This window comes from Spermophilus citellus, assembly GCF_964194105.1.
Source record: "Spermophilus citellus genome assembly, chromosome: X".
Lineage (NCBI taxonomy): Eukaryota > Metazoa > Chordata > Mammalia > Rodentia > Sciuridae > Spermophilus > Spermophilus citellus.
The window spans coordinates 80,220,061-80,233,862 of NC_138190.1; the positions used below are offsets into that span (position 1 = coordinate 80,220,061).

The 13,802-nt window shown below is 35.0% G+C and overlaps 1 protein-coding gene across 1 annotated transcript in view; it reads left to right on the forward strand.

The window, feature by feature from the left end:
• Positions 1-13,802, forward strand: part of SH3BGRL (SH3 domain binding glutamate rich protein like) — a 73,458-nt gene that overhangs the window by 46,376 nt on the left and 13,280 nt on the right. The window contains exon 2 of the mRNA XM_081276848.1: positions 10,947-11,132. Coding sequence (XP_081132974.1) covers positions 10,947-11,132 — 186 coding nt within the window. The remainder of the gene's footprint in view (positions 1-10,946; positions 11,133-13,802) is intronic.

Genomic DNA, 13,802 nt, shown 5'->3' on the forward strand with positions numbered 1-13,802 from the left:
GCCCAGTTTGTACTAAGGAACTAATTCTTTATTGAATGGTATTATATGACGGCAGTTGAGCACTGATACTTTCCTAGCAACAAAGGAGTCTAGATTTTGAATTGTGAATATCAGTTATTTTGTCTTCATATGACATGGACATTCAATTCTGTACATACTTATTTGGATAATAAAGGAAGTAAAATCATAGCAAGAACACACCAAACAGTGATGTTATAGTACTTTTTTTTTCCTTTTTGAGATGGAATTTTCACTGTGATGCCCAGGTTGGTGTCAAACATCTGGGTTCAAATGACCCTCTTACTTCAACCTCCTGAGTAGCTGGAACTATAGGCATGTGCCACCACACTTGGCAATATCCCTCTTTGTAAGAGGTCATTGGCCTTATATTAAAAAAATCTTAAGGAAAAAAATCCATAGAATTATTATGAGGCTACACTGGGAAATGTAGTGGAATGAATAAAATATGAAGGTAGGAATATCCAAATTTGAATTTCAGCCCTTCTACCCACTAGTGTTGGGATGACATGAGGGGGGTATGGACATGCTGGGCTCTCCTGTGGTCTCTTTCAGAGAATTCTTCTTCTTTCAGAAGATGAAAGAAGAAGAATTAGTTTTGTGACTGACTAAATTTCCTTAACCTATTTGAGTCTCAGTATTCTAATTTTTAAAATGGAAGTAATATAATTTATAGTACTTATGAATATTAACTGAAATGATATATGTAATGCACTAATATAGCTACTGTCACTTAGTTGGTATATGCAAATGACACCTATTATGGAAATGAATGGTAAGGGCAATATCTGACTCCCAGTCTTTTCAGAACACAACTGGAATGTAAGGGTTCCATGAATTTGGAAATAATTTACTGAGCACTTTCTAATACTCCAAAGTGTCTTTTATTTGGGGTAAGCAATAACTTCTGTAAGATAAAGAGCTCCATAACTTGTGAAAACTTTGAGCTTCATTCTTCTGTGTTTTGCTTAGAGCAGGTGCTATCTCCCTGTTATTGAATAAGCTAGCATTTAGGTACCCAGTAGAGTTGTGGAGATGTCTGAGTGCTCTATTTTTGATCTGCTTTGTTCTAGGATTTACAAGTGTTTTTAGGAAGATAAGGGGATGCATGAAAACATCTGTGCAAACAATCATTAACACCATTGGCCTGAATTCAAATGCTAGGTAAAAGAAATGTGTGTAGGCAGAGTATACATTCTACAGGCATTAATACCTTAGGAGTGGCAGGAATATAACTAAACTTCTGGCTAAAACATAACTAAGCCTCTCTAATAAAGAGAGTTTTCTCTAATCTAGTTTGGAGAATCCATCAATATAATTTGATACATGAGGTTTTTAACTCAGGGAAATTCTTTTGAAGACATATTTCCAAATGAAGGTTGAACTATGAGAAATCCAGCCAAGTTAGCCTCAGAGATAGATGTATATTACTTTAAAAAATCCCCATAGGGGCTGGGGATGTGGCTCAGGCGGTAGCGCGCTCGCCTGGCATGTGTGCGGCCCGAGTTCGATCCTCAGTACCACATACCAACAAAGATGTTGTGTCTGCCAATAACTAAAAATAAATAAATAAATATTAAAATTCTCTCTCTCTCCCTCTCTCACTCTCTCTTTTAAAAAAAAAATCCCCATAGGAGGCTGATTATAGCCATCTGACTTTTCTCAAATTTCCTAGGAACTCTAAATTAAAAGTATTTTCAGATTCATAGTATGAGTAGGAGTTCTAAAAATAGCCCTTTTCTTTTTAAATGTTTTATTTGTTCTTTTTATTTATACATGAAAGTAGAATTTATTTTGACATATTATACATGCATGGAGTATAGCTTCTCATTCTTGTGGTTGTACACGATGTGGAGTTACACTGCTCACATATTCATCATGAAAATAGAAAAGTTAATGTTCAATTCATTCTACTGACTTTCCTTTTCCCATCCTCCCTCTGTCTTCTTCATTCCCCTTTGTCTAATCCAGTGAACTTGTATTTTTCCCTCTCCCCTCCCTTATTGTGTGTTAGCATCCACATATCAGAGAGAACGTTGAGCCTTTGGTTTTTTGGGATTGCCTTATTTTACTTAGCAGTCTCTAGTTCCATCATTTACCAGCAAATGCCATAATTTCATTTTTCTTTATAGCTGAGTAATATTACATTTTGTATATATACCACATTTTCTTTATCTATTCATCTATTGGAGAGCACCTAAGTTGGTTGCATAGCTTAACCATTTGTGAATTGAGGTGCTATAAGTATTTTTTAAATATTTCTTTTAGTTGTTGATAAACCTTTATTTTATTTATTTGTGATGTTGAGGATTGATTGAACCCAGTGCCTCACACATGGTAAGTAAGTGCTCTACCACTGTGCTACAACCCCCAGCCCTGCTATAAACACTGATGTGGCTGCGTCACAATAGTATGCTAATTTTAAGTCCTTTGGATATATGCCGAGGAATGGGATAACTCGGTCAAATGGTTGTTCCACTCCAAGTTTTCTGAGGAATCTCCATACTGCTTTCCATAATGGTTGCCCCAATTTGTAGTCCCACTAGCAGTGTAAAAGTATACCTTTCCCCCTCTTTCTTGCCAATATTAATTGTTACTTGTATTCTTGATAATTGGCATTCTGACTGGAATGAGATAAAAATCTCAGTGTAGTTTTAATTTGCATTTATCTAATTACTAGAGATGTTCAACATTTTTTCCTATATTTGTTGATCGATTGTATGTCTTTTTCTGTCAAGTACCTGCTCAGTTCCTTTGCCCATTTATTGATTGGGTAATTTGTGGGGATTTTTTGATGTTAATTTTTTGAGTACTTTATATATCCTGGAGATTAATGCTCTGAGGTGCAGATAAAAAAGATTTTTTTCTCATTCTGTAGGCTCTCTCTCTATGTTCTTGATTGTTTCCTTTGCAAAACAGCCATTTTGTTGAGTGTAGGCAAGACATACTGACTTACTCCCAAATATACTATGTGGAAAGGGGAGAAACAATACAGAAACATGATAGATATTCCCCTTACGAGTAGACAAGCTTAATATCATCATTAATAACTCATGTTGCTATCATACGCTCTCTGATATGATATGAAGAGAAAGGCACTTATTTTGCTTTCTGGTATTTATCCCACAAGTACACAACCCCAGTCCAAATCATCAGAAAAACTGACAAGCCTGACTAGAGAGGCATTATAAAATACCTTACCAGTACTCCTCAAAGTGTCAAGGTCATGGAAAACAAGTCTGAGATACTGTCACAGACCAGATGAAACTAAGGAGACACGATGACTAAAAGTAATATGGTATCCTGAAAGGGAACAAAAAAAGGAAATGTTGGAAAAACTTGTGAAATTTGAATAGGCTGAGGTTTAGTTAATAGTATTATACCAATGTTGATTTCATTGTTTTGACAGTTGTACCACTGGGAGGTAATATGTCAATAGGGAAAACTGGGTAAGGGATATTTGGGAACTCTGAATTGTATTTGCAAATTTTCTGTAGATCAAAACTTATTCCAAAGTTAATATTTATTCAAATTAAAAGCTAAATAAGAAGTTTAGTGGCACTAAATTTAAAACAAAATTGGGTACTTGGTAAGTATTAACTATTTACTTTGTGTCAAGCTCTGTGGAAAGGCAGAAGCCTAAAAAGTGTGGCCCCTATATCCAGGTGGCTTATGGACAAACTGAAGAGATGCAACTTTGGCATGTGCAATCATTGGCAAACATTGTTACCTGTAGTCTTTTCTTATCCTCATTTTTATTTTCCATGGTTTTAATTACCTGTGGTCAGCTGTGGTCCAAAATGTTAATGGAAAAATCATAGAAATGATTCATAAGTTTTAAATTGCCATTCTGTAGTGTGATGAAATCTCATGACATTCTGCTTATCCTACCCAGGATGTAAATTATTCCTTTGTTCTGCACATACATGTTGTAAGTACTACCTGCCCATGACAGTCAAAAGAGAGAGAGAACATATTCACATGTCTTTTATTTCAGGATATTTCTGTAATTGTTCAACAGTATTATTACTGTTGTTAATCTCCAACTTTACCTGATTTGTAGGCTAAACTCTGTTATAATTTCATATGTATAAGAAAAAAAAACTATGTGTGTATGTGTGTCTGTCTGTCTGTCTGTCTGTCTGTCTGTATGGTTTGATACTATCTGCAATTTTAGGCACCCACTGGGGACCTTCGAACATATCTCCTGTGGTTAAGTGGTTGCTGTTTTGTTATTTGATTAAAATCCAAACACCAGACGTTGGAGGGAGAAGATGGAGTGGTCACTAAGGATATCATAGAAGGAACAGACCTGGATGAATAGATTCGAATGGCACTAGTGGAGAGAGGTACAGCATTAGTCATCCTTTCTCCTTAAACAAACATCTTTATTCTGTACAAAGCTTAGTCAGTACTAACATAAATTTTGGAAATTTCCTCTTGGGATTTTCTGGGGAGGCTCTTTCTATCCCTTTATTATATGTTCTTATTTTAAAATGTATGTAGGAACAATTTTAGGCAAAATCTTAATAGTAGACAAAAAACTTCACTGTCTTCCTTACCTGTTTCTCTCTAGGCAGCCCTCCTTCCATACTCCGCCCTTTGTGTGAACTCCAAAGCACTGAATCAGTAATGGTTAGAACTTCTGGCTTCAGGCATTTTAGGTATTTTAGGGCAGAATGGTACTCTAAATGTTTCTTATTTCACTGTGTGTGTGTGTGTGTGTGTGTGTGTGTATGAATTAATATCTATATCTATATCTATCTATCTATCTATATATATGGATATATATATATATATATATATATATATATATATATATATATATATCCACTTTGGAAGGAATGAGAGGTGGAGTAAAGTGCATTCTGATTCTGGAAAAAAGCATGTACAGATGTGAGTTCCAAATAAGAAACAGCTGGATGACTAAATTATTTCATAACTGATCTGTCATAGTTAAGAAAAGCCTTTTAATCCCAGAAACTGCACATAACCGTGCTTTCTTTAATATGACCACTCTAAGACCCAGCTCTCCTTTATTTTTTTCTTTCTATACTAGAACATATTTTTGAAATTGCTTAGCCATTAACATCTATTTAGAAGTGGTATTGCAGATATGACTTTTGTAGAAGTGCAGTTAAAAAATAGGTAACAATAATGGGGAATCATTTTTCTTTTTGTGGAAATAAAATAGTGAACCTTAGTTGTTCTCATGCTGCCACACCTTGGAACATCCATCAGGAAATTTCCAGAGATTTATAAGTGAAGGTGGGAGATGAGTAGGAAAATTCTGAATAGTCATCTTAACTCAGACCTGCTTGTTACTGGTAAGGAGATATGAGTTACATGTTTGTGTGGCTTATTGTGACTAAAACACTTTAGAAAATGCTTCTGAACAGACAAACTGAAAATAAGTGTCTTTGCTGTAGTTATGTATATAGATTAAAAATAGGAAGTCAGTGACTTAAGGATTCAGGGTAGTTTTTATTTAAATCTCTCTGACTACTAGAGGGCTTCACAAGTGGCAACATTTTACTGGTCTAGTGCCAGACATACTAAATAGGTTTTTAGATTTAATTTTCCTTTTAGGTGCTCTTTGTAAGTGGCTTATTAAAAGACTGAAAGGGCAGCTTTACGTGCTGTTTGTTCAATCTTCTTTCATCCTGCTGTTAAATCCTTAGGCACAAGCTAGACAAAAATAGGCCTATTATTTTTCTAAAAAGTAAAGTGGGCCCTTTCAGGGTAGCATTTGAAATAAACAGAAACAACAACAGGAAGTCTGTATATCTGCATATCTCCTTGAGGAAGTTGAGTCACAAATTATAACCTGTTCAAAGAAAAAAATATAGACCCATGTAATCATTTATTAATTTATAGATTTCAATTATATGTGATGAGTTTAGTAGCAGAGATTATGAACATCAATTTAGAAACTTTCCAACTTTATTTTGGAAAACTACATATTATTGTTCTAGTACCTTATGCTGTCACCTTTATGAGCTCAGTATTCACATTTGAGCAGTTTTAGTAAGTTATGTGTGTAGCCAGGGGGTGCTAGGCATTGAACCTAGTACATGGTGCATACTAAGCATGTTCTCTACCACCTAGCTATACCCCTAGCCCTTTCTTTAAAATTTAGTTTTGACACAAAGTTTCTCTGTTTCCCAGGGTGACTTTTAAATTTGCATCTTTTTGCCTTAGCCTTCTGGGTAGCTGGGTATTAATCTTTACTGAACATATTTACCTTTCACTTAAAGTATAGATTACTTGCAACATGGGTGGAGGATTTAGCATTTGTGCCATCATTTCTAAGCTTAGTCTAAGTCGCATTGCTAACAGCAATAAATGCTTGCTCTCAGTTCTCTCATTGGCTTTGTTCTTCATTGGGCCCCTCTTATTTAATCATCTATTATTGTTTCCTTAGCTACAATTTTAAATACCATGTGTTAATTGAACTTTTAAATATGTCTTAGTCTAATCTTACCCACCACATTGTAATATTGGGGAGATATAACTGATATTTTCCTTTAGACATTACAGGGTACCTAGTAAAAATTTTGGGGTATCACCAAAAAAGCACCCAAGAAATATTGTTAATTACTAAGTATAATTTCTGACTATCATTTAGAGAATAGTCATAACCTCTGTCATTGTTTATTAAAGTGTCAGTAGAGAAATATGACAGGTAGATTATAAAACAAGGCAAAATCCTCACTTTGATTTGTTTTGTGGTAGGTTGCCACTTTTCTTTCATGCAAATTATCTCTTCTTTTTTCCTTTGAAGTATTATAGTAACTTTTTTTTTCTTCCTTTAGTATTTGGAACATTAATACCAGTACCCTTCTGAAGCAGAAACCTTGTCAGTCTCTTATCTTTAAAAGAAACTTGACCCTTGGCATGAAAGGCACAGATCTTATTGAAGCTTATTGGATGGTAGTTGTTTCATTCAAGCAACAATTTTTCAATATCCCAGCTCTTTATATTTGGAGGAAAGAAAACTGTTTTTTTTTCCATCTCATTCCACCATCTTTTCTACCCCCATGCCCCCTCCCTTCCCCTCCCTCCCTTTTGCCTTCTCTAAAGTTTTAGAGGGGAGAATACTTTGAATTTCAAATCTGACATGTACACAGAAATGACTTGACATACTTTGGGTGGAGGTAAGGAGTGTGGTTTACTCTTTGAAAAAAGATTGCCTTAGATTCCTGGACAGTGCCATTGCACACTTTAAAATGCATTTGTATGCTAAAAAGGTTATCAAAAGCCTTTTACTCTAAAATCATTTTTACTCATTCTTTTTAGATACACATGACAGTAAAGTTTGACATATTTATACAAACAGAGTATATCTTATTCTAATTGGAATCCCAGTCTTCTGGTTGTACATGATATAGAGATTCATTGTGGTGTATTTATATATGTATATAGGGAAGTTGTGTCAGAGTTATTCCCCTGTCTTTTTTAAATTTATACTAAGTGAAATAAGCCAAAGTTATTTTTGTAGGAAATTTAAATTATTCCTTAGCTAACCCTTATGGCATCCATTTTTTTTTCTTCATGGCAACATTTAGTTTTTATTCATATCTGTTCATTGTATATTTTATTTCAAGTTCTATTACGGAAATTAGACAACTACTTAGCATCAATAGATGCCTCCTGTCTGGGAGTTTTGTGGAGAACATATATCTATAGACGTAGCAAAGAGGCAGCAACTCTTTTGGGGGGTTGTGGGGGCGGTACCAGGAATTGAACTCAGGGGCACTTGACCACTGAGCCACATCCCCAGCCCTATTTTGTATTTTATTTAGAGACAGGGTCTCACTGAGATGCTTAGCACCTCACTTCTGCTGAGTCTGGCTTTGAGTTTGTGATCCTCCTGCCTTAGCCTCCCGAGTTGCTGGGATTACAGGAGTGTGCCACTGTGCAGTAAGTCTTTATAGATAAAATAACCCTTCTTGGAAAAAATAAATTTGTGAAATTTTGTACTTACATATATGATCAAGTTAAGAAACAGTTGTTTGTTTGTTTTTTAACATTCCATGAAGAGTCGAAGCTGAACAAATGTTCATGTTTGTCATGGCAGACATATTAACAAATTATGATTATGGCATATTCTGTTCAGCCTAGAGATATTTAGAGTACTTTAGTAAGCATGTGTTATTGGTATCAGACAATCTCAGAGCGTAGGAGAAATACCTGTGGTACAGAGCTTATGGATGGAAGGTAAAGATAACAGAGAAGGTATATAATCATGCTTATGATACCAGGTTAGGCCACCATCTTAACACCATATTCTCAACATAGCAAGCATTGAATAAAGTGGGAAAGGCCTCAAAGGGTCATTTATTATCTTAAAGGCCTTTTGCCCTTTCTTCACATAAACATGACAGATGGTATTCTCCCAGGTTCATATAGAATTCTTAGCACATTAGGTATCTTAACTCTTAATCCTCCTAAAAATCTGTTGGAATGTTGGGTTCCTGAGTGTATCATATTAATGGGACATCTTTATATCTACTCAAATTTGTAAATATGCTGATAATTGAAAATTACTTGACATATTACATATAGACTGAATTCTCCTGCTCTTAAGGTTGAAAATCACCAATTTAACTGAACCTTTCATCAAGTATACTAGTTCAGTGGATACTGATTCTTTACACTGACTTTCTTCAAAGTGCAAAAGAAAATATATGTTATATTTAGGAAGGAAAGTTTACTTTCATTTATATACGCCAGTGAGGAGATAACATTCCCATTTAGAATATTACCTAGTAGTAAATTATGATGAATTATTGCTTATCTTTTTTCCATTTTATTTTTTTAAGATATACATGACAGTGGAATGTATTTAGACATTAAATATTCATGGAGTATAACTTATTCTTTCAGATCCCATTCTTGTGGTTGAATATGACATGGAGTTACACTGGCACTTTATTCATATATGAACATAGGAATGTTATATGTGATTCATTCTTCTGTCTTTCCTATTCCCATACTTTCTCCCTTCCCTTCATTCCCCTTTTTCTAATCCAATGAACTTATATTGGCCCTCATTGTGTGTTGGGATCTGCATATCAGAGAGAACATTTGGCCTTTGGTTTTGGGGGATTGGCTTATTTTTAAAGAAGGTTATTCAGTATTGTTATCCAAATAATCTTTAGAAATTCCAGTTTCTGTTGGAAGAATTTGAGAATTTTTTTAACCTGGTGTTATGAGATGAGAAAGAGACTAATTATCCACAATCACATGCAACTTGTACAAAAATACAACCTCTATGTGCACATATACATGTGTGGGGGGAGTGGGAGGTGTAAATCATAGAGAGGGGACTTGACTGTGAATTTCATTCATTCTTCTTTTCTTCAGTACTCTTGATTGAACCCAGAGGTGCTCTGCTCCTAAGCTACACCCACAGCTTTTTTTTCTTTTTAAAGAAAGACTCTTGCTAAATTGATGAGGCTGGCCTTAAACTTGCAATTCTCCTGTCTCAGCCTCCTGAGTCATTAGAATTATAGGCCTGTGCTACCACACACCTGGCACCTGTGAGCTTTTTAATTTTGCATTTTGATTCCAATTGACAGGACCAATTCTTCATATATAATTTAATTTTTTTTGTACCAGGGGTACTTAACCACTGAACCACAAACCCAGACCTTCTTATTTTTTATTTTGAGACAGGGTCTTCCTAAGGCCTTGCTGAGGCTGGCTTTGAACTAGTGATCCTCTTACCTCAGCCTCCTGAGTTTCTGGGATTACAGATGTGCACACCATGCTGGGTTTACATTGATTTTTGATGCTTCTATCTCATGTGTCTTTTGTGTGACTCCATGAAGAAACTTACTGATTGTTCTCTGTGTCTTGATAATTTTAAGTAAGGATTTTTAATATGGGCAAACTATCATATATAGGTGAATCCAGGTTCTCCATGAATGGATATCAGAAGAGAAACCTAACTAAAAAGAATTGATTTTACTATTTTCAAAGTTCTTTCCTAGGTATGATTCAGTTAAAGAAGTAACACAGATAAATATGAAGGTTATCTTAGCAGCCCATTTGGCTAATTAGTGGCATGGGCGTGTTCCAAACTTAGTCTACAGGCAGGCTTAATTCTTATATTTCTTATTTTATTTCTGTTCTGCACAATAAAATGAGACTTAGATAACTCTGAGGTTTGCGTTATTCTCAAGGAAAGATTCATTTCTGATGAGTATATGATGCTTGTTAAGATGGTAAGTAAACTGAGGTCATTTTTTGTAGACTTTTGACAAGGGCTAAAACTAAAAAATGCTTGTAGAAAATGAGAAAATATAGCTTCCCACTACACACACTTTTGAATCAACTGTACTTCTTACAGTTATTGATATGTACCAGCTATATATGTTTTAGCATTATTATGGGAATTTTCAGTGGGAAAAAGAAAGTGAAACTAATGAAAGGACCTGCTAAAAGGCACTCAAGCCACTTGTGAGATATCATTAACAAAAACAGTAAATAAAGCGGGGTGCAGTGGCACATATCTATAATCCTAGATATAATCCTAGCAACTCAGGAGGCTGAGGCAGGAGGATTGCTAGTTCAAGGCCAGCCTCACCAATTTAGGAAGACCCTGAGCAGCTCAGCAAGACACTGTTTCTAGATTAAAAAATATACAAAAGAGGGCTGGGAATATGGCTTAGTGGTTAAGTACCCCTGGGTTCAATCCCCAGTACCCAAGGAAAAAAGTACAAAAAAAAAAAAAAAAAAAGAAACCACAGCAAAACTACTAAATAAAAAGGGAAAACCATATTTTCTGTGAAATCATAAATTTTGGTCCATGTCTGAATTCATTTCTGCTATTTCACAAACCAACTTTTGTCAAATTAGAAAAATAAAAACTACAAAAGCTATTTGCTCAGAAGTATGATTTCTTGTCCTTTGTGTCCTAGATTAAGAAGAAACAGCAAGATGTGCTTGGTTTCTTAGAAGCCAACAAAATAGGATTTGAAGAAAAAGATATTGCGGCCAATGAAGAGAATCGGAAGTGGATGAGAGAAAATGTACCTGAAAATAGTCGACCAGCCACAGGATACCCCCTGCCACCTCAGATTTTCAATGAAAGCCAGTACCGTGGGGTAATGAAACAATTTAAATTATTGTTTATTAAAATAGATCACCTAAAATCTATACTATTCCTTTCACCATCATCTCCAAATCTGCGTGTGTATAGTAATTTATCTCGCATGTAGTCATTTGCCCACTATATTAATACTAAGCAACTGTATTATTATGACTTCTAGTAAGAAGCAAATGTTTGAATCATCCACAGAAAATAGAAACTTTAGACATACAATTGACTTTATATTTCTGCAATCTTTTTTTGAGGGGGAGGGTTACTGATATTGAACTCTGGGGTACTTGGCCACTGAGCCACCTTATTTTGTATTTTATTTAGAGACAGGGTCTCACTAAGTTGCTTAGCATCTTGCTTATGTTGAGTCTGACTTTGAACTCACACTCCTCCTGCCTCAGCCTCCTAAGCCACTGGGATTCAGGCATGTGCCACTACTCCCAGGTAGCTTTATATTTCTTCATCTTAATTCCAGCCAGAACAATTATATTGCTTCTGGTGTGTCTATGGCAATGTCTTTGAAAAGAAGTTAGCTGCTTTATTTATTTAGGTTAAAATTAGTTGGAAAGAGAAATATCTTTTTTCTGCTTAAAGCTGGTAATGCTTGCCATTTTTTATCATTAATGGATGTGCTTAAAATTTTAAATAAGTTCATTGAAATCATACAAGGAATGAGAAAAGCAAAATATTGAGTTTTTGCTCTTTTTCAGACTTTGAAGTATATCATCTCATTTATTTTTCACATTAAACACAGAGTAGCTGTGTTCATCTTTATTTTCTCGTTCCCTATGAATTTAACTATTTTCCATAGCCTATGGCCATTCTAGGCACTGTGGCAAGTACAAGTATAAATAAAATAGTTTCTTTTTTTGAGGAGTTTTTGGGGAGTAGAATGTGGAAAAAAACATGCAAAACCCCAAAAATTATAATGGTTATGAAGCCACATACAAGTAATGGCATGGTACAAAAACATATAAAAGGGTTATAGGAACTTGCAGTAAAGAAATGTTTATATTGCTAGGTACTCAGGTTTAGCATGTCTGAGAAACAAATGCTTTTAGAGACACCAGTCCAAATCTTCTACTTCTTAGATATGACTGAGAATGACACTTTTGGTAGAGAGACTTTTGTGTGCCACTTCAGAGCATATAGATGAGGAATATGACAAAAATGGAAAAATTCATTTTTGCAAAGTATTTTCTTTTTTAGTGAATTTGTCAGTTCTAAAAGTAGCATGGAAATTTCATTTGCTGCTATAAAAGAGAGCCTAGCTACAAAGATATACTCTACAGATAGTGATGGCACTTAGAATATTCTGTTGTATAATGAAATTTATATATATGTTCAATATGAATATACATTTTGAATATATTTTTTGAAATTTCTGCAAATCATTGAAATTCAGGAACTAGAAGAGGCTTCAGAGTTCATCCAGTCCAATCCAAGCCAACTAGTTGTCTTGACCTCTCCATTTTTTAAATTTTAATATTTTTTTAAAAAAATTTACACATAAATTTATACATATTTATGGGGTACCATATGAGATTTTTGATACATAGTATGTATTATGTCACAATAAACTAGGGCATACATCTCTTTCTCCTCAATCAACTATCATTTATTTCTGTTGAAAACATTGAAAGTCACTTATTTTTTTTTAAAGAGAGAGAGAAAATTTTTTAATATTTATTTTTTAGTTTTCGGTGGACACAACACCTTTATTTTACTTTTATGTGGTGCTGAGGATCAAACCCAGCACCCCGTGCATGCTAGGTGAGCATGTTACCGCTTGAGCCACATCCCCAGCCCAAATGTCATTTTTTTTGATCATGCAGTTTGTGTGTGTGTGTGTGTGTGTGTGTGTGTGTATTTATGATTACCATAGTCCCTAAAATGTGAATGCATTGCTTGTGTCACTTTAAATTAATATTTAAATTACAGTTAATAGAGTTGGCTTTTGGTTTAAAGTTTTCTATGAATTTTAACACATGCATGGGTTTGTATAAACTGTGTTCTAATCAGGATATAGAATCATTATCCAAACTCTCTAATGTCATCCCTTTATAAAACTTATATACTTTGCTCACTCCTAACCCCTGGCAAACACTGATATATTCCCATCACTATAATTTTATCCTTTTAACAAGGTCATAAATTGCCCAGGACTCTCTCCTGGGCCATTAATTCAGAAACCAGACCCTTGTTCACAATTGGGGCTGAAGAAAAGACAAATAGACACACATAGAAAGTAAAAGGGAAGACCTAGAGCTAGCTCAGCACGTTTATTATATAGGTTTTATCAAATGATAATTTGTGGGAAATTTTCAGCAAAGCAGGCAATCTGAAAGATGCAGGATTGACAAGATACTAGGGTCATCTTGTTTTGCTCAGAATTCTCTATTCCTGGGAATTGGTGTCTGAACTCAAGGCCTCAGCTGACAACTGCTATGTGCCTTTGCACATAGCCTCCCTGTACCAGCATCACCATAGCAACTGAGCCATCTTGACCTGCGCTTTTGCACAAGCAGCTCCCAGCACAATGCAGCCAGGAGAGAATCAGAGGCCATGAATCAAATCACCACTCTCCACAATAAATGGATTCATAAAATGTGTATTTGAGAATGGCCCCTTGTAGTCAATTTAGTACATCTGAGATCCATCCAAGTTGTTACAT